The sequence below is a fragment of the Pogona vitticeps genome, chromosome 6 (genome assembly GCF_051106095.1).
Source record: "Pogona vitticeps strain Pit_001003342236 chromosome 6, PviZW2.1, whole genome shotgun sequence".
NCBI classification, from domain to species: domain Eukaryota; kingdom Metazoa; phylum Chordata; class Lepidosauria; order Squamata; family Agamidae; genus Pogona; species Pogona vitticeps.
In genome coordinates, this window is record NC_135788.1 from 50,569,894 (window position 1) to 50,591,208 (window position 21,315).

The window sequence follows — 21,315 nt, forward strand, 5'->3', positions numbered from 1 at the left end:
TATTTGTCCATATTCATTGGAGTCCCTGGAACTCACGAATACAAAGCAATGAATATTTAACGAACCAGTGATTTTTAACAAATATTGTGATTAGTTTTTTTTTATTTGTCCCCATGTCTATTTCCTCATCTGGTGCTCCCAGATAAGGCTTTTACTACAGAGTTTGCCCTGCCCCTTTCGCAAATCTGGTGGAGGAGGGGCTCTCTGAATTTAACCACCTAGTCCATGCACCTGCCCCAGGACAACCCTGAAAAAGATCCTGCCAGAATTTGGTAGCAAAGCGTGCAGTTAGATGTGGGTGGCAAGGGGAAGGCAGCATTCTCATTTTAAAGAGCTGCCAATTGTTTGCCTCTGAATTTCAGCAGCAAATGCAGAAAACATTGCTTAAAACAAGTTCTTCCATTTGGTTGCTGCTGAAATTGTGAAGTGATTTGCCACCAAATGTTTGTGGTGTAGGGAGGAGCCACGCAGCTTAAAGCAGATTCTGGGGTCTACCACATTGTTGCAATTGCCTAACCTTGGCCTCCATCCGGCAGGCAGGACTGAATTTTCTTCCCCTTTCCTCTCCTCGGCAGCTCTCTCCATCATCAGAAAACTGGCTGCAATGGCTTTTCTATCAGTTGAGGGCAGGCTTTCAGACGTACACAGGAGGCCATCCCTGTTCCATTACCAGAAGCAGCTCTATCAGCAGAATTAATCCATTAGATCTTGGCATTTTGGTTGTTTTCATTTCTTCTTTCATTTTGACTACTGTACTATACTTTAAATCTGTGGTTGTCAGCTCCCTTACAGATCCTGCGCAGGCCCAAAAGAAAATAGAGCAGTTTGTAAGATAGATAAATGAAAAGAAACCTTATAAAGCAACAGAACAGAAAAAAAAAATACGAGGAGAAATTGCATGACTTAAAGAACCCTCTCTTTCTCTTTATTGTAGAAAATTCACAAACTACCTGTACCCTACTGGGCTGGTGCACATGCCATGGCCAGGCTGCAAAAGCTATTGGCATATGCTGTCAATGGCATGTTTGGGATACACAAAAGAGAAGAAAAAGCGAGGATGCAAGGAGGTAAGCATAGAAGAATAGAGCATCCGCCACTGTGACATGCATCACACATCCTGAATGGTGTGTTTTTGTTCCTCTAATGCAGTGGCTCCCAACCTTGGGTAACCCAGATGTTATTGGACTGCAATTTCACGAAACCCCAGTGGTAAAGACTTCTGGGAAGTGCAGTCCAAGAATACCTGGGTTACCCATGGTTGGGACCCCTGCTCTAATGCTATTTTTAGATCTTTTTTAAGCCGTGCAATCAATGCAAATCAGAAGTTCTGGAATCATTATGGTAGCAGACCTTGGAATGTTTCATTTTAAATGGAAACATTATCATTACCTGCTGCTCAACTTTCTCTATTACTCATTATAATTTAGCCACTTAGTTCCTTTAACAAAAAAATCTAAAGAAGTACCAATGTGGCAGAAAAATTTGAAAAGAAATCTCATTGAGAGGCCTTGTGAAAGTAACCAGAAAAAAATAACATCCCTTATTGCATTCAGAAAAGTAACACATTGCCAGTTGTTACGTTGTTTTGAAAAAGGAATACTCACATTACTTGGCTATAAGACTGAAGGTAATGCTGTTGCTTGTTATGTATTATTTCTAAGCTCTGTCTGTAGATTTTTTAAAAAAACATTGTTCATAAAGCTTTTCCAGGGTTCCCAAAAGCATGGACAAAAGCGTCTAAACAAACACAGAGAGAGTCAGTCAGTCAGACAGACAAACAAACACACATACAGAGAGAGAGAGAGACTCTGTGTATGCAGGGCTGTTTTCACATCTTATAATTCATATTCATAATTTTGGAGTAAATATTTTGATTATTTTTCTTTTTGAAATTCTGTTTAAACAAAAAAAGACATACAAACAAAGAGAAAATACATAGATAAAAATGCACATAAATCCTTAATAAGCACAAAAACAAAAACATCATAAGCTTATAAGGTAGATGTTTTGAAATTATTGATGCAGGATGCAGACTCGCACAATCACTGTTTATTCTAATAACATAGGAAAACCTGGGAAAGGGTTCTTGGCACACAATTGGATACAACTACATATATGAAATGGCTTGCCATGTATTTGTTCCCCACTCCCCAAGCAATGAGATGTTTCAAGGGCAGCACTTAATTGGATCTGGTTTGCTTTGTGGTTCATTGTATTCCTGGGTTGAGCAGGGGATTGGACTTGATGGCCTTGTAGGCCCCTTCCAACTTCACTTTTCTATGATTCTGTGGGAAGAGAGATCACTGGAGATATAAGGCATTTATGGAATAGTTGCATTTATTTCAAACTATAGAAATGGAGCATGGATGTTAGAAAAATCACTTCTTTAACCACTTCACCACGAGACTCCCAACAAGTCGCTGTGGAAGCACCTAAACAAATGTCAATCATTGAAAACTACACAGAGAGAAAAGTGCATATTTCAAATATGCAGAAAACACTGCCTAAACATACAGTGGTGCCTCGCTTAACGATTTTAATTGGTACAAAAGAAAAAACATTGCTATGGGAAAACATCGCTAAGCGAAATGCGTTTTCCCATAGAGATGCATTGAAAACTGGATAATCCGTTCCAATGGGAACGGATTGCCATCCTTAAGCGAAAATCGCCATAGGAAAAACCGCTAAGCAAAACGCGGTTCCCCAATTGAAATGCATTGAAACCTATTCAATGCATTTCAATGGGGGGGGGGAATTACAAAAAATTCAAAAAGAGTCAGAACGAAGGCAAATTAGTTTAACAAAGGGTTTATTAAGTGCACTAACGATTTCAAGCATTCTAAACCCTTTTTAAACATTTTAAAACCTTTTAAAAACAGTGAACACGGGGCTGTCAAAACCATCGTTAAGCGAAACAGGGGAGACCTAAACTATCATCACTAAGCGAAGCAAGGTCCCAAACATCACTATGCAAAATTTGCCCATAGGAAAATATCGCTAAACGGAACGCAAGATCGCTCCAAAAACCTCATTGTTAAGCGATTACATCGTTAAACAAGGCAATTGCTAAGCGAGGCACCACTGTATTTTTGTCAGGTGAAGGGAGTGCGTAACATTTTAAACCTTCTTCCACTAGAAAAGCAGAATAGATAAAACAAAAAATAGAGCTTGTTGTTAAGGAAAAGGACATTCGAACCAAGCAAGGACTGGAGGTGAAGGCAGAAGTAAGAAAGGTATACACATGTGGGTACACATCCCTAAGGACAAAAAAACCAACAGGCTGAAAGATGGCCAAGAATGCATGTCAGCAAAGAAGAATCAACAGTAGCCATTACTGCAAAATTAGATATATAAGAAGGAAAGAGGGAGATAGAAAGATTTCTGATGGATAGGTAGACAGAGAAGATGGAAAGGTATGACACTGACTAAGTGGGAAAGAGAGAGAATGATACAGATTTAAATATATGAACAAAAAACGCAAACACAATACAAGAGGAAACTTAATTCCAAATACCATTTCCCCGAAAATAAGACCTAACCTGAAAATAAGTACAATTTTTCAGGATGCCTGTAATATAAGCCCTACCCCAAAAATAAGCCCCAGTTAAGTGAAACCACACCCTCCACCATTGTCTAGCAACCAGAAGATGACATGACTGTATTTGAATAAATGTAGATTGTTGTACATGGACAAAAGTCCCCTGAAAATAAGCCCTAATGCGTTTTTGGAGCTAAAATTAATATAAGATCCTGTCTTATTTTCGGGGAAACATGGTAGCAGAACTCACTGTTCCACCTCTGATAGTATTAATCTAACTAGCATGTTCAATCAGAAGATGCTGTTGAATCCAATATTCTTCCATTTGGAATTTAGAATTTTTAATTCTTGCCTGAAAAATAACCCTGCATCATTGCATTGGATGAAGAATAAATGATGGTAATGTGTTATGAAATGCTTCATGATCATACTTGTTTTTTCATCTCCATGCAGGTGTACTGGTGAAAGCTATTCTGGAAAAGTTTCTGAATGTTACAAAATTAAATCGCAAAATCAAACTGACCATGTTTTCCGCAGTAAGTATTAACATGTTTCAAAGGACCATAGGTTCTATAGCTCAGGTCCTCATGCTGGCCCTTTGCTTCCCTCCTTAAAATGCCAATAGTGGGTTTGGAAAGACCTTTCTTATACTCAGAAGCAAACTCTGTTAAAACCCACTTCATTTTACAGCAATGGAAGAGTCCTTATGTGGAGCCTAAATGTAAGTTTTTAAAATCCTCTTTACAGCCTTGTAAGGCTGACAGATCGTAACTGGTTCAAAGGTTTTGAACTAATAGATTTTAAGGTCAAATTGGGATTTGAATCAGAATCTCACTTATTTCAACTCTACACCATCCTGGCTCAGGGCAATCCACAAATCTCATAGGTAAAGGTTAAAAATAAACTTCACTACAGAAACATAAGGGCTGAGGGGAACTGTTAGGTATTACTCCAAAAGATTTAATGATGGATAAAAAAAGCAAAAAAAAAGCATGCTTTTTTTCTTTCTGCTCCCGATGTCTGAAGCAAATTTGCCAATCCACTTCCAGCATGCAAGAAGGAGGGGTGGCATTGCTGTGCCTTGCCATGCATGCCTCAAGGTTAGGGGGGGTGGAATTTGGCAGATCAAGGGGCTCATTTCAATTTACCAGATTGTACCGTGGACTGACTCAAGTCCCACCTACATGTGCAGCTGAAATTTGGTGGCATCGCAACAGCCGAAAGGGGAATGGGACACTTCTGGTTTTACAGAAACTAATTTCTTTTTAACTGATATCAAGCATGTCAGGAGCACATATTCTAGAGGGAGAATGATGCTCACAGAGGCTTTCAGAAGCGTCACCCTACTCACAACACAATCCTCCTACTGCTTACTTAGGGAGGCTTCAACATGTCATTCTACTAAATCTACTCAGTCTTCTTCAACATAACTTTCTCAGATGTCCTCTAAATTTTGCAATGCAGTTGCATTTTTAAATTGTGTTTTTTAAAAAAACATACATTAATACATGAATTATTTTGAGCTATCATGTTCATTAACCAGGCTTGAACTTGCCTAAGAATCTTATAGTCGCATAGTTGTATATTTCTTTTCCTTTAAACTCCTTCTCCAGATAATCTTAGAAGAGTAATCCTGAATGATATTGCAAGAGTAAAGTAATGACGCCTGCAATCATTTGCATACTTTTCTGGGAATAATTCCCATTGAGCTCAATGGTGCTTACTTTTGAATAGAAATATTTGGATTGCACTGCAAATTTATCATAAGATTTGAAATAGAAGTATATTATCCTCTGTCACACACACTCAGTTCCCCTGTTTGTTCTTCCACACTTTTGGGTATGACATTTATTTCTCAACCCTTTTCCACTGCCACCAGAGGATTTATTTCTCACTCTATCAAATATGACTCTTAAATCACAGTTCTCCGATATAACAATGTTTATTTATGTGCTTATCAGTAAATCATGTAAAGTGAATCATGGATGGTCTTATTTTATTCATTCAATAAATTGTGCTTTGGTAACATTTATATTTGCTTAGGTAGAATCATTTTAATCAAGTTATTTATTCATTTCTTTTCACTTCTAACTCTTTCTAATCATAACCATAAACCATACAAGATTTGTACTTTCCTTGTCGTATTCTCTATCTCTCTATTACCCTTCTCTAACACAAGGCTGGTCCTAACTGCCTAAACTGCTTCTCTCTAACTGATATCCCTAACTGAAGTCCCTAACTCTAACTTCTAACTCTAACTGATCTTTAATTGTCTTCCATTCCTCTTATATTTCCTTAGTTCTGCCTCTTCTCTTCAACCATTGGTTGTTAAATTAGGGTTCTATTGTGATGGACAGGTTATTTACCTGTCTGTCACATCCTCATTTTCTCTCTCTCTCTCTCTCTCTCTTTCTCTCTTTCATGCACACATACATATGTACACACACATTCTGTCACAAGAGTTATATACTTTTGTTTTCTTTATTTTCACAGCATGATATGACTTTAGTTGCCCTCCAGGTAGCTCTTGATGTTTTCAATCTACAGCTGCCTCCCTATGCCGCTTGCCACTTTTTTGAACTCTATAAGGAAGTGGGTGGGTAAGTAATAACGATTCATAGATGCAATAATTAGCACTTGGGTGAACTTTTGCAAAATCAGCACATCTTCTCAAGCCAGAATGAACACCGTGATTTCTCCCCGCAATCTGTGAAGTGCTCAAATAAGATATGAAGACAATCAGTTGTATTTCTTCTGCACTGAGAATGGAAACCCAGATGCTGATCAATCATGAGGTCAAACTATGCAATATGCTTTACAACATGTCATAAGAAGCTGACAATAATAATCTAATTCCTTCAGAGCTCAGTGTTTGACCAACCAACCTGTTGATTACCTCCTGATGACCAATTGGAAAACAAGTTTATTTGTAATATGATGAGCTGAGGAAAGTGATATTGTTCAAAAGGGAGCTCAGCTTCTAATGACATGCTATAGTTTTAGAAGCTATGTGCATTTGTGCTAGGTTTGGTTTGAAGAAGTGGACTTGTCCATGAAAGCTTACATTGAAATATAGCAGTTAGTCTTTAAGGTGCCACAATCTTTTTGTCTTCTTTAGTTTTTTGTTTGTTTGTTTTGTTTTTAACAACATGCTAGTTGCGAGTTTAACTCATTAAAAGGTGAACATTACTGGATGCAAGCATAGTTTGTATTTAGTAAACTACTTTGGTGCTTTGCCAGCTCTATATAAAGACTGTAGTGAATTGCGCTGTTTGAAAATGACAACATAGTACTTGAGGAAGGTAGTGAGGAATTGCAAGTTGTGATCGCACATTGCAAGGGAGATGGCAAAATACATATCATCAGCCAGCAGCATAAAAGGAGATCATAGTGGATGTTTTTCATTCGCATCTGCTGTTACTTTAGTATCAAGTTGATATGCATTCATATCAAAGGTTTGGAAAATTCCTTTCTTGAACTATAACTCCCAGAATTTGGGGGTATCTAGAGAATTCTGGGATCTGTAGTCCGAAAAAGTAAATTTCCAGACTCTGATTTCAATCTAGCTGGGGAACTTTAAGCAAAAACTTAAGTAACTTTCCCCCATTTATGTTAATGCAGCTTAAATATGATTAATTTAATCATGAATGTAATTAAGAATACTGTATTCTGGTATTTTACAACCAAGTGCATAGTATGGTCATTGCTTTTCAAAACACCACCATTGCTTTTCAAAATATTACCCAAAATTCTTATGGTGTCATACTTCCCTTTCAAACAAAAGCGTAAAATGCCACAAAATCTGATGTATTATATATCTTTGCCCAAAATGAGCAGATTTACTTACATATTATTGATTCTTATGTGTAATTCTGGGTTGGACAATGCCTTTATTAGATCACCCAAAGGTTGACCAGATTGATTAAAATGTGGGAATATGGGTATGAGGCAGGCTGATTTGCATTTTTTTCATTGATTACATGATGCAAAAGGAAATTCAAATCAACCTGGAGTCCCCTTCCCCCATCTGTGGTTCCCCACCCCCCCCCCACCACCACTGGGGCTTCTTCTTTTTAGATTATAGATCCTTTCACATTAGTTGAGATATTTGATTGCTTGAAGAAGAGGAAGGAAAGCCACCTACGCACATACACAGTGACAGTTTCCTGAAGCACATTCCATCATGCTTCTTGCCCCATAATGAAGGATGAGCTACACACACATACACACACAAAGCAGCCCAGTAGGGTACAGCAATGATAGTAAATATATGGGTTTTAAAGCAGAACGTTTTATACTATTATTGCCTGGTGAACAGTTCTGTAAAACGTGATTTTTGTACCTTTTTGTGATCCAATAATGGTATTACCTGTTACATACAGCACTGATGTTACCTGTCTGTCATGGGTTTGGAGGGAAAGTTCCATCCTATGGGGAGTGGAAGGCGGGACATCAGGAGGAGGGGCTGTACTGTATATATATGTGGAGCGTGTGTGGAGAGCTAGAGAAGAAGCAGCAGCTGGGAAGAAGCTGGTGTGGGAGTCTGTGTGTCAGACAGGGTACTACTGTGTGTCAGTCAGTACCAACCTGATAGGTTCAGGTGTCTGTTGGTTAGCCAGAACTGATAGGTTCAGGGTCTGTGCTTCAAGCTAAGTGTTCTGTGTGAACCAAACTGTGTGCATGTATGAATGAGACTAAGCCACGTTACTATATCTTATTCACCTGATCATTTTATTTTTCCCTGTGTGTGATTTAAATAAACCTTGTCCTTTTATTTGTTAAAAATCCATCCCTGGTCTGTGTGACTTCTTATAGGGAATGGTTGGTGGCAGCTTAGTGAAACTGTGGCATATCCCAGTAGGTCTGGGTCTGTCACATCCCCTCTTTATAAGTTGTTTTGTAGGGGGAAAGCTAACGTGCTTTTTCCCAAAAAACAACCTGAATCCAAAACATACAAAAACATTTATACATACAATATCATACTTACTTATACTTACCTTCTAAGTTAACCATATCAATTAGGCATTTAAACATTTACCATATACATTACATCAAGTTACCTTTATTCATACAAACCAAGTTCAAAAAACAGGTACATTTAACTTTTTGTCATCAATATATATACATAGTCCATGTTTCTTTCGCCGTCTTCATTCTTCAGGTCTTCTTGACAAGGCGTCAGCAACACAGTTCACTGACCCTCTGACCACCTTCACTTCAAAGTCATAGTCCTGCAGGTTTAAAGCCCACCTCATAAGTTTGCTATTGTGGGTTTTCATTGTCTTTAACCATTGCAGTGGTGAATGGTCAGTGCACAGTATAAAATGTCTTCCCCAGATGTAAGGCTTGGCCTTCTGGATCGCGTAGACTATGGCCAGACACTCCTTCTCCACGGTTGCCAAATGTCTCTCACCTTTCTGGAGTTTCCTACTCAGGTAGGACACTGGATGCTGGTCACCATTCTCATCCTCCTGGCAAAGAACTGCTCCTACCCCGCTGTTAGACGCATCGGTGTAGATGATGAACTCCCGGTCGAAGTCTGGAGCACGCAGCACTGGATAGTTGATGAGCGCCTGCTTCAACCTCTGGAACGCCTCCTCACAGTCGCTGGTCCACGGGATGCGGTCATCAGTCTTCTTCCTCGTCAGATCGGTCAGCGGAGCCGCAATCTCGCTAAACCTCGGGATGAACTTTCTGTAGTAGCCCACCAACCCAAGAAATGATTTGACCTTTTTCTTGGTGTTGGGTCTAGGCCAATCACGAACTGCTTCTATCTTGGCCTCTAGGGGTTTGATCACTCCTCCCCCTACTATGTGACCCAAGTATTTTATTTCTGGGCTACCCAGCTGACACTTGCTGGCCTTTACTGTTAGCCCTGCTGCACTTAACCTCTGCAGCACTAACTCCAGGTGTTTCAGGTGATCTTCCCAGGTATTACTGAAGATCCCTATGTCGTCAATGTAGGCCACAGTAAAGTCACTGAGCCCTGCCAAGGTCTGGTCCATCAGCCTTTGGAATGTGGCTGGTGCATTTCTGAGACCAAAGCTCAGGACTCGAAACTCATAGAGACCAAAAGGGCTGCAAAAGGCAGTCTTTTCTTGATCCCTGGGATCAATTCTTAATTGCCAATATCCCTTTACCAGGTCCAATGATGAGATGAACCGACAACCCCCTATGGTTTCAATCAGGTTGTCTAGCCTGGGCATTGGGTAGGCATCAGGAGTGGTTACGCGGTTTAATTTCCTGTAATCAACACAAAACCTAATGCTCCCATCAGGCTTGTCCACTAGGACTATCGGAGAGGACCAAGGACTAGAAGAGGGGACGATTATGTTCTCCCTAAGCATCTCGTCCAGCTCCTTCCGCACCTTGTCCCTATAGGGTCCCGTTACTCGGTATGGGGATACTGCCTGCGGGGGTGCATCCCCTGTGTGGATCCGATGCATCACTCCCTTCACTATCCCCGGCTTGTTGGAAAACACCTGTTGATATTTAATGAGCAGCATTTTTAGTTCTTGCTGCTGGTCTTGGGTGAGTGCAGGACTGATCTTTACCTCCTCTGGGTTGTATTTTACTTCCCCTCTACCCTCCCAGAAGGGTAATTCAGCTTCCTCACTCTCAGCTGCTTTTATCGCAAATAAAACCCTCTGTTCCCCTCTGTAGTAGGGTTTTAGGGCATTCACATGAACCACCCTCCTTGCTTGGTTCTCCTCCTGCTCTATAAGGTAGTTCAGGTCTGACATCTTGGAAATGACCCTATATGGTCCTGCCCATTTGAGCTGCAGTTTGTTCTCTCTGCAGGGCCTAAGCCAAAGCACTTCCTCCCCTGGGTCAAAGTGCCTCTCTCTAGCTTTGTGGTCATACCATGTTTTCTGTCTGACCTTCTGAGCTTGCAGGTTTTCTGCTGCCAGCTCTAGATTTCTCTTTAGGTCATTCATCAAGGTGTCTATGTATGTCACAACGTCTTGTGGGTCATCCTGGGTGATCTGCTCCCAATTTTGTTTGATCAAATCAAGGGGCCCTTTCACCCTTCTCCCAAATAAAAGTTCAAATGGACTGAACCCGGTACTGGCTTGTGGCACTGATCGATAAGCAAACAAAAGGGATTGCAGCTTCTGGTCCCAATTGTTTGGATTCTCTGCCAAGTAAGCCCTAATCATGCGCATTAGAGTCCCATTGAACTTCTCAGTTAACCCATTACTTTCAGGGTGATAGGCAGTGGTTTCCTTGTGCTTAATTCCACAGATTTGCCATAAGCGTTTCATGAGCTTCGATGTGAACGATGCTCCCAAATCCGTGATTATTTCTGAGGCAAATCCCATCCTGGACATATACCCCACCAAGGCATCTGCCACTGTGTTAGTTTCAATGTTAGTCAAGGGTATGGCTTCAAGGTACCTCGTGGCATGGTCCACAATGGTGAGAATGAACCTGTTCCCCCTCTTTGTGGCCTTGGGCAAAGGTCCCACAATATCCACCCCTATGCATTTGAACGGAGTGTCAATCACAGGCAAAGGGCACAACTTTGCTTTGGTCCTGTCGCGGCTATTCCCCTGCCTTTGACACACATCACATTGTTTACAGAACTCCCTGATCTGCTTCCCTATGTCAGGCCAGTAAAAATTCTGTGTGATTCTCTGCTGTGTTTTGTTCACCCCTAAGTGCGCAGCAAACATGTCAGAGTGCCCCCTTTGTAAGATCATGGGGCGATACTTTTCAGGTACCACTAGCTGACTTCGGATCCCATCTCCCCCTTTTGAGATATTCCTCAGGGTCTCTCTATACAAAATCCCCTTTTTCTCTAGAAATCTCACTGGGGTTTCAGGTGTTAGCTGGGCGTCAGTCACCTGTTCAAAACACTTTTGGAGAGTGGCGTCTGCCTTTTGCTCTTGGCCAAATCGGCTGTCTGTGGTTAAGGTTTCCACCACAGCTTCTGAACTCCCCTCTGCTTCCGTCTCTGGCTCATCATCACCCCCCTGAACTGTCCCCGTGGTGGCTTGTGAACGTGTAATCACTAGCACCCGTTTCACATGTTCAGCCAGGTCATTTCCCACGAGCACGGCTGCTGGCAGAGTCGATGAAATCGCTAGCCGCCAAACTCCCCTCCAGCCTTGAAAGTTCACAGGTACCTCCGCTACTGGCAGTGAGATCACCTGCCCCTCAATCCCTGCCACCTTCATGCTCTCATTTGGGATTACATACTCCCTAGGAATAATATCTGGATGGCACAGGGTCACCTGAGAACAAGTGTCCCGCAGCCCCCGATACTGATGGCCAAGTATTCCTACGTCCACCCCTGCGGTTTCAAACAACTGAGAATCTGTTCTCACGAGCAAGCATCGCTTGACCTCCACAAGAGGACCATTTTCCTCAGCCTGATCAGCAGATGTAGCTGTTCCAGATTGAGTAGCCATGGCAACAGGCTCCCTCAGTGACAATGAGCTTTGCTCTTTCTGGACACAGAACACAGCTTTTGGCTTGGTTCCACTCGATTCCTGAGGCACAATTCCTTTTAGCTGCTTTAATTTCTCACACTCTGAGATTAGATGGCCCTTTCCCTGACAGAAATAACATTTTCTGCTATATTTTGAGTCTTTCTCATCTTGTTTTGGTTTTCCCTCCAAAATCTGAGGTCTTGGTTTCATGTCTGAGGGCTTTCCTTCACCATGGGCCCCTCCCCCTTGCTGGCTTTTCCCTGGTCCCTGAGAGTACTTGCTGTAGGTTTCTTTAGGTTTCCCCATCGCTTTCCCCTCACCCAAGGGCTTTCTTATTTGGGAAATAAAATCTGCAATCTCGGTGGCTTCTGCCACAGATTTTGGTTTCCTTTCCCTCACCTGGAATTTCAGTTCCCCATGCAGGACTGCATAGAACTGTTCCAGCGCTATCAAGTCTTTGAGCTGCTGAAAGGTCTCTGTCCCCTCCTGAGATAGCCATTTCTCTAGCAGCCTCACCAATTGGGCCCCCACTTGGGTAAAAGTCTGCTCTGGTTTTTTGGTGATTGACCTGAATCTTTGCCTCAGCTGTTCCGCATTTATCCCATGTCTGGCAAACACCAGTTTTTTAAACTCTGCAAAATCTTTCATCAGTTCCTCTGGCATCTCTGAATAAACTTCAGCAAGGCTGCCACTGATTAAAGATCGCATGATGGTCATCTTCTCAGTTTCCCTTACTGAGAAGTCCACAAACGCTCTTTCCACTAGGGAAAAGAACACTTCAGGACAATCTCCCTTGTGGTACACAGGGAATTTCTTCAGGTCAGCTTTAGACAATTGGCCTCCCTCAGAATCCCTATTGTTATTATTGTTCTGATTCATCAGTTCCAATTTCCTTAACTCAAACGCCATTTTCTCTCTCTCCAATCTTTCTTCTCTTTCCATTCTCTCAATCTCAAATTGCCTTCTTTCTCTCTCTAATCTTTCCTCTCTTTCCCTTTCCTCCATTTCAAATTGCCTCATCCTCAGAACCTTGGTCAACCTGGGGGTCTTTCACTTCACCCATTTCTGCCATTTGGCTTCGAGTCAAGGGCATAATCCCCCCCCCAGAACAGGCTGCTTTCAAAAGTCAAGCCTCAAAATAAAGCGACCACTTTTTTTTTCTTTTGCCTCAGAACCAGCTTTCTCTATAGATTGCTGCTGTCCTTCAGCACTAACTTGCAACAGTTGCGAGCTAGAGTCTACCCCCCTCTGCTAGGCCTCTCAGCAGACAAGCTAGCTCACTGCTATTTCACAGTTTTGCCTCAGCTTTTTCCCGCCAAAACAGGCTGCCTCAGAGCTCCCTAATCTAGCCCCCAATCTGAGGTTACACGTTCTTCTACTAGTGCACCTCCCCGTGAGGCACACCTAGAAGATTACCTACGCGCTTGTGATGAGATGGGTTTTTAAGTTAAAATCTTTTAAGGCATATGGGTTTTGTAATTATGAAGTGAGCCAGAGAGGTTCCATTTTGTTTCTTTGTATATAATATCTGTGCTATGCTGACAAGTTGTTTTCTAGGCGAGCAGAGAGCATGTTATTCTGAAGGCCTGAGAAGGACTCTGTGTGATTAGATAGATGGAAATTGTTGTGGCTCTTTGATAAACCACCGTAACCCAAATAACATCTGCTGTGTATGAGAAAGAATTCATGTAATGTAACAGGACTGTTTGCCTAGTAACGAACTCTGATTGGATGACATCGTGGGAAGGTGCATTAGGCCCTTGCCAGTTACTCTTGAAAAAGGAACTTTTTACCTATGGACTTTGCCTTTCCAAGACCGACCTTTCAGTGTATCGTGACCTGTACTTCAGCCATATGGGACTTACCCTGATGTCTAGAGAGAGAGTTTGGTGGCCTACCTACATGGACTGGTTTCTATGATTTGCTGGATTACTTTTGAACTTATGGGATTTTCCTAAGGACTGTACATGGACTATTTTCTATGGACTGTTACCTATGGAATATTCTTTATGGACTTCTTTTCTTGGAATACTCCATATGGACTATGCCCTTGTAATTTAGTAAGGACTATGGTATATTTACTGGATTTTTCCTTTCTAAGGACTATGGGACATATAATGGATTTTTACTTTTGTTTAGGGGTTTTTATATTCTATAGTATCACTGAGGACTATAGCCTTGTTATAACCAACTTGGATTATTTTGTTTACTAATGATTTCCTGGACTGGAACTGTTTTTATTCTTTTTAATGGCTTTTTTGAGTTTTTGAATACTTTTATATTTTTCATGTTTTCTTTGCCTCACTACATCTGTGTAACTAAACAGCACAATGCTAGTTTATTTGTTTTGGTTTAATTTGGCTTTGAATATCTAGTAACATGCTTTTTCTTTAATAAAATAAAGATTATAAAACTCATTTGGTTTCCTGAACAGTACACTTGCCATAGGGTCATCTGAGAGTGCTGCCTCGGCCTAGCTTACTTAGAGTCCTGTCAGTGGTGCAAGTTAAGTCTAAGGACTATAAAGCCCACTTGACCTTTTCACAATAATATCTGAGAGTACCAGGGTGTTCTTATGTGGGCAGACTTGTGAGAAGGAGTGTTGTAGCATGGCTGGCTGAATTGGACTCTTTCAGCTTATTTTAGCGTGTGCAAACTCCTGATTGCTCTCTGTCCAAGCGTACACGTGTGTTTTCGAACCCGTGTTCGTCACATGGTGGCAGCTGCGCGATGGACCACGTGCTGGGTTTTGTAGTACCTCAGGATGACCTATTTTTGTTCTATCTGGCAGCTTGAGTGACTCTGATCCACAAGCTAAGTTTTGATTGCAGTGGGACACTGAGGCTTCAAGGAGCTAGGTGCTTCCCTGGGTGTAAACAGTAATTTCCTAGGAAACACTGTTTGCCAGCAGTTAGATCTAAAGGCTGTGGTGAGAGGTGTTAAATCTTCAGGCTGTGGTAATGTGTGTTAGAATCTGGGGTGCTCTTTTAAGAAAGAGATTCCCAGTGGGACAAGCAAACTGTTAGGAAACAATTGGATTTAATCAGTAGGCATGTGCAGGTTGTTACAACGTTGTAGTGAAGAGATTCCAAGATGCATGTCCTTTATTTTTGGAGTGCTTGCACCCAAGTTGAGCAGGTCATTTCACAATCTTAGGATTGCATAAATGACTCTGGCCACTTTGTTCTGGCTACATTGTTTTGGACCTTGCATCCAGGTTTTTTTCTTTTTTGTTTTGGCCTAAGCGTACTCCTATAATCTTAGGATTTGCCGGAGCACCTGGCCGTGTTCCAGACTAGCTCTGGGTCTCCCCACTACGATCTTAGGATCTGTCAGGAGTACCTAGTTGCATCTGGCTTGGCCTAGAGTCATGCCCTATGATCTCAGCATCTGTCGGGATGACCTGGCCCTAGGGGTATCTATCTGCACCCAGTTCAGACATTGATCATCTCTGTAACTTTAGGGTTCACAGAGTGATCACAGTTTTTCTTTTCTCTTCCTTTTGGATTTTTCAGTATTTTGGTTTTGGCAGCTGTCTGGCCTCTCACAGACCTTAGGGTCACCGAAGGGACAGCAGTTGGTCAGAAGTGCAGAAGAGATTTTTAATTTTATTTTGGTTTGGCAGCTGTTTGTTCTCTCGCCTATCTTAGGATAGCAGAAGGGACAGCAGTTGGTCAGAAGTGCAGAGGAGATTTTTAATTTTTTTTCTCTCCTTTTTGTTTGTTTTCGCTGACCTAGCCAAGGCTAGTTTGCCAGCAGAAATGGAGGAGCAAAACCAGTCTAAAACCGTGGATATACTCTTAGAAGTGGCTTCAGGATTTTTCGAGGAAGCCAAGCAGAAAATTAGGGAAAGAGATTTCCCGATACGTGAGCTTTATCAGGAAAACATCCTTTTAAAACGTTTTCTTAGCACAGAACCTGGCTTGATGCAACGGTTTTTCCAAGTTCAGCAGGGTTCCTTTGGGGATTACTGCAATGAGACGCTTCAAACAATTGGAAGCAACCCTGAGATGCAAGATGTGTGTGTGGAAAGAGTTAACGAGGCCCAGTGGAATGCTAAGGAGCATTCCAGAGAAGACAGCGATTTATCGCCCGTCCAAACAAAGGATTTACAGGCCCTAGAGCCGCGCGCAGAAGGAGGAATGCAGGAAAAAGTTTGCCGCGAAGGGAACTTGAGGAAATTAACATCGGCCGACCCAAGGGGAAACTGCAGTGCTTCAGAGAATTGCAGTGCATTGGAAATCAGCTCAGAACCATCTACAGCTCCTTTTCAGAGCACAGGACAGGTGAGAAGTTCTGAAATAATTTGGGAGGAGACTATGGGTTTGCTAGAAGAAGGAGAGCAAGGGATTTTCCAAAGTAATAAAGCAATTGCTGGGACTGAGAGCTTAGAAGCAACAGCAGTTCATGAGGGAGTGGAATACCGGGATGGTGGAATAGAGACTCAGCTTAATTCTTTGCCAGGACTTGTGTCAGCAGATCTTGATGCATGTCAGATCTCAAACAACCCCCCTTCTCTTAGCCCAGAGGGAACAGCGAAAGCAGACCCTGTTAGGTTGGCAGAGACCCCATGTAATTCATGGCAGTTCGGAAGTAAAGAAAAATACCAAGGGGGTGGCCTACTCAAGGTACCGGAAAAGTCAGCTAATGTTTACTAATGTTTACTCAGATTGTCCCTGACTAGACCCCCCTTGCTCTGGGCACACTTGCCAAGGCTTTGCTGGACCGCTGGACAACTGGACCAGTCGTATCCCACACGCTGGACACCAATCAATGTGACAGACCCAGACCTACTGGGATATGCCACAGTTTCACTAAGCTGCCACCAACCATTCCCTATAAGAAGTCACACAGACCAGGGATGGATTTTTAACAAATAAAAGGACAAGGTTTATTTAAATCACACACAGGGAAAAATAAAATGATCAGGTGAATAAGATATAGTAACGTGGCTTAGTCTCATTCATACATGCACACAGTTTGGTTCACACAGAACACTTAGCTTGAAGCACAGACCCTGAACCTATCAGTTCTGGCTAACCAACAGACACCTGAACCTATCAGGTTGGTACTGACTGACACACAGTAGTACCCTGTCTGACACACAGACTCCCACACCAGCTTCTTCTTCCCAGCTGCTGCTTCTTCTCTAGCTCTCCACACACGCTCCACATATATATACAGTACAGCCCCTCCTCCTGATGTCCCGCCTTCCACTCCCCATAGGATGGAACTTTCCCTCCAAACCCATGACAGACAGGTAACATCAGTGCTGTATGTAACATTACCTAACCCAGAAATTTTATTTTTTGAAAGGCCCACAAGGCTTTTTTAAAAAAAAATATTGTATCTTGTTTAGATGACAATCAATTTATGTCCACTAATACTCAGAGCAAAAAAGAATGAAACAAAACAAAATTTGAAGTATCATATATATGATTCCAGAGAGTTCCAGAAAAATATCTACTTCTGCTTCATTGACTATGCGAAAGCCTTTGACTGTGTGGACCACAACAAACTATGGCAAGTTCTTAAAGAAATGGGAGTGCCTGACCACTTTATCTGTCTCCTGAGAAACCTATATGTGGGACAGGAAGCAACAGTTAGAACTGGTCATGGAACAACTGAGTGGTTCAAAATTGGGAAAGGAGTACGGCAAGGCTGTATATTGTCCCCCAGCTTATTTAACTTATATGCAGAATACATCATGCGGAAGGCTGGACTGGAAGAAACCCAAGCCGGAATTAAGATTGCCGGAAGAAATATCAACAACCTCCGATATGCAGATGATACCACTCTGATGGCAGAAAGTGAGGAGGAATTAAATAACCTCGTAATGAGGGTGAAAGAGGAGAGTGCAAAAAATGGTCTGAAACTCAACATCAAAAAAACTAAGATCATGGCCACTGGTCCCCTCACCTCCTGGGAAATAGAAGGGGAGGACATGGAGGCAGTGTCAAATTTTATCTTCCTGGGCTCCATGATCACTGCAGATGGAGACAGCAGCCCTGAAATTAAAAGACGCCTTCTTCTTGGGAGGAAAGCGATGACAAATCTTGACAGCATCTTGAAAAGCAGAGACATCACCTTGCCAACAAAAGTCCGAATAGTCAAAGCTATGGTTTTTCCTGTCGTGATGTATGGAAGTGAGAGCTGGACCATAAAGAAAGCAGACCGCCGAAGAATTGATGCCTTTGAATTGTGGTGCTGGAGGAGGCTCTTGAGAATCCCCTGGACTGCAAAGAGAACAAACCTATCAATTCTAAAGGAAATCAACCCTGAGTGCTCACTGGAAGGACAGATCCTGAAGCTGAGGCTCCAGTACTTTGGCCATCTCATGAGAAGAAAAGAGTCCTTGGAAAAAACCTTGATGTTAGGAAGGTGTGATGGCAAGAGGAGAAGGGGACGACCGAGGATGAGATGGCTGGACAGTGTCTGCGAAGCAACCAACATGAACCTGACACAACTCCGGGAGGCAGTAGAAGACAGGAGGGCCTGGCGTGCTCTGGTCCATGGGGTCACGAAGAGTCGGACACGACTAAACGACTAAACACATATATGGTTCTGTTCAGCTACAGATCAAGTACTTCAGTCTCTGTGTAGAGTGGGGCTGTGACAGTAAAATCATTTGTGCACTTCAGAATACACTCCTTTGAGTTCAAGGTGACTTCATTTTATTCTAGATGAATGTGCATAAGATAAGTCTACACAGTCACACAGTTTGTGACAAAAGTATTGCTTGTACTTCCTTTAAGTAAATGACACACATAAAAATCACACCTGCCAGTTTGATTTTGCTCAATCAAAAGGTATCTTGAACAGACCTTGGAAAAATTCCATTTCTGGACTAAAGGTTACAAAATTCCCCATCCAAGAAGGCCAAAGACTATACTGACTGGAAAATTATGTGAATTATAGACTAAACAAGCAATATTTCCAATCTCTGATTAATGTCTTTTGTTAGCTGTTAAAGAAGTATGAACATTGAGGGCATTTGATGCCAAATAAATGGGCACAATCCTGTTGCATAACTTTGCAGTGGTTCGATGTCTCATTGCTGCCACCACTTGGATTAGGACTGCTAGCATGGCAATGGTGCGGCTAAAAAATTATTGTAAATAAAATAAATAAATAAATAAATAATCCAGAGGTTTTTCTTTTTTCTTTTTTACCATTAAAGGCTCTCCTCTCTCCCATCTTGAGGCTCTCAGAAGCTTCTCTGGGGCTATAGGGAGCCTTAGGGAGTCCTGGAAACTATAAAGAGGACGGTAGGAAGCTTTTAATTACTTTAAATTAAATATTTCCATTGCCTGATCCTGGGATACACTGCAAAAAGTCACACCAACAGGATTTTGCTCAATATTTCCTAATCAGGGCTACATTTACAAAATTGATTACCTTGTGCTGTAACATAAAATGAAACACTTCTGTTTTTCCTTTTGTGCCATTAAAATCAGTGAACACACCATTGAGATGTACTATCGGAACAGCAGCACAGTCGACCCCCATCCTCTGATTCTGCCAGGCTGTTCTCACGCTTGTCCACTGAAGAAATTTGAAGATCTAGTTGCTCCGGTCCTAGCACATAATGCGGAAGAATCATGTAATATGTAGAATGACTTTGCAAATGACAGGTAATACAAATGTGTTGTCTGTCTGTCTGTCTGTCTGTCTGTCTGTCTAATTTCAGAGGGGATGGTTATACTAAACGATGTGATAATTTAAAAAACCATAAAAACTGGCGTAAAAAATTATTCCAAATATGAGACTGAGCTCACTCTCAAAACAGCACTAATTAATGAGGTTAAACTTGCTACCTCCTTCTGACTCAGAAAAGAATGAATGAGCAGGACTGAGCACTCCGTGGAATATATTCTTAAGAACTGTGTTTTGTTTTTGTTTTGTTTTGTTCTGAAAAAAATTGCAGATGCCCAGTGCACAGACATCTGATGATTGGTTTCTTAAATTTGACCGCCTTTAGGCTCTATTATGTTTACAGAATTCATGTACATTAGTGCAAAACTGTACTTTTAAAGATGCTAACTGTCTAAACCATCCAAATTTGACATATTAGGAAGACATATTTTTCTGTTGTTACCTCTATGCTCTGAAACTCCCCTTTCCATAGTCGCTGCGATATATGATGTATTTGCATGTGATGCAGGAGGCGGTGGATTACCCCATGCTGTAGGCTTTTGATTGCTGCAAATTTTATCTGTGTTTTCACCACTTTGTGGTGATGAATTTTCTACTTTTTTATTGCTCTGTTTGTTATATATTTCAATATGTTCTACTGATTCAGTCATATTATATGCTGCTCTGAGTGTCCACAGCATTTAAATCAGGTCTAGGACCTAGATTAAGTCAAATGGGTTTCAGATCTCTCAAGACTGTATCAGAATCCCTTCCAAAGTGATGATTGGCCTCAGAACTACATCAGGTGACCTGTTCCAAGCTCTAGTTTTTCTTTATCAGCCCGGGGCCTATTGATTTCCTTTCTAATTAATACCTGCTGTGCAGTGCAGTTTAATGTGATGTGTTATTCTTGTTATTATCTCAGAACTGCAGAGCTGGAAGGGATTCTATGAATAGTCCAGCCCCTGTCAATGAGGTACAGTGGGGAATCGAACTCCCAACCTCTGTCTCCAAAGCCAGATGCCTTAAACCACTGAACTATTCAGCAGTTCTTGTTATTGTTTTAAATGTTTTTATATTTTAATTCTTAGACACTTTGACTCTTTTTTTGGAAAAGGCATCTCAGAAATATGACTATGATTACTTTCAAAACATATATCTAACATGTATGCAAATACATATATAACTTGTAAAAACTGCCTTCATATTTCACAGATGTGTGTTCTAAATGCGGAGAGTGCTGCTGAAGGAAACAGAGTGGCGAAGTCATCATAAAACACCAGAATCACTAGATGGTGCTTTCACACAATAAAACTGTCCTCTCCCCAGTGGCTATTCCTAATCAGAAAAAAATGTGAAAATCAGAGGGTGTGTGTGCAATAAATATTCCTTAAAAACAGCCTAACTGCCTGATCATTTTTAAATAGTTTGCATCGATGCTATTGCAATTGCTCTTTGTCCTTTGGTTATTGCTGCAGCTCTGTAGACTGCTGCCAGTGCCCATCAGTTATGCTTGCACTGTTCAATCTATGATCTGGCCTTACGTTTTGTATTTCTTCACTGAAAGGAAAGGGTGTTTTACAGAGAACTGAAAACATATGAATACCATCAAAAGCAGGTACAAAGACTGAGTTGCACTCTTTCCAAAAAAGGGCCAGCCAAAACTGATGTGTCTTTTTCTTCAGGCACAGAGTGAGTTGCAGGGGG

At 41.6% G+C, this 21,315-nt stretch overlaps 1 protein-coding gene across 1 annotated transcript in view; it reads left to right on the top strand.

Moving 5' to 3' along the window:
* The window catches only part of LOC110084866 (prostatic acid phosphatase), a 38,895-nt gene extending 17,895 nt beyond the window's left edge, over positions 1–21,000 (top strand). Inside the window, exons 7-11 of the mRNA XM_020804560.3 lie at positions 935–1,067; positions 3,992–4,074; positions 6,032–6,138; positions 19,431–19,607; positions 20,824–21,000. Of these exons, the coding sequence (XP_020660219.3) occupies positions 935–1,067; positions 3,992–4,074; positions 6,032–6,138; positions 19,431–19,587 (480 nt within the window). The 3' untranslated portion in view covers positions 19,588–19,607; positions 20,824–21,000. The remainder of the gene's footprint in view (positions 1–934; positions 1,068–3,991; positions 4,075–6,031; positions 6,139–19,430; positions 19,608–20,823) is intronic.
* Positions 21,001–21,315: the final 315 nt, after the last annotated feature.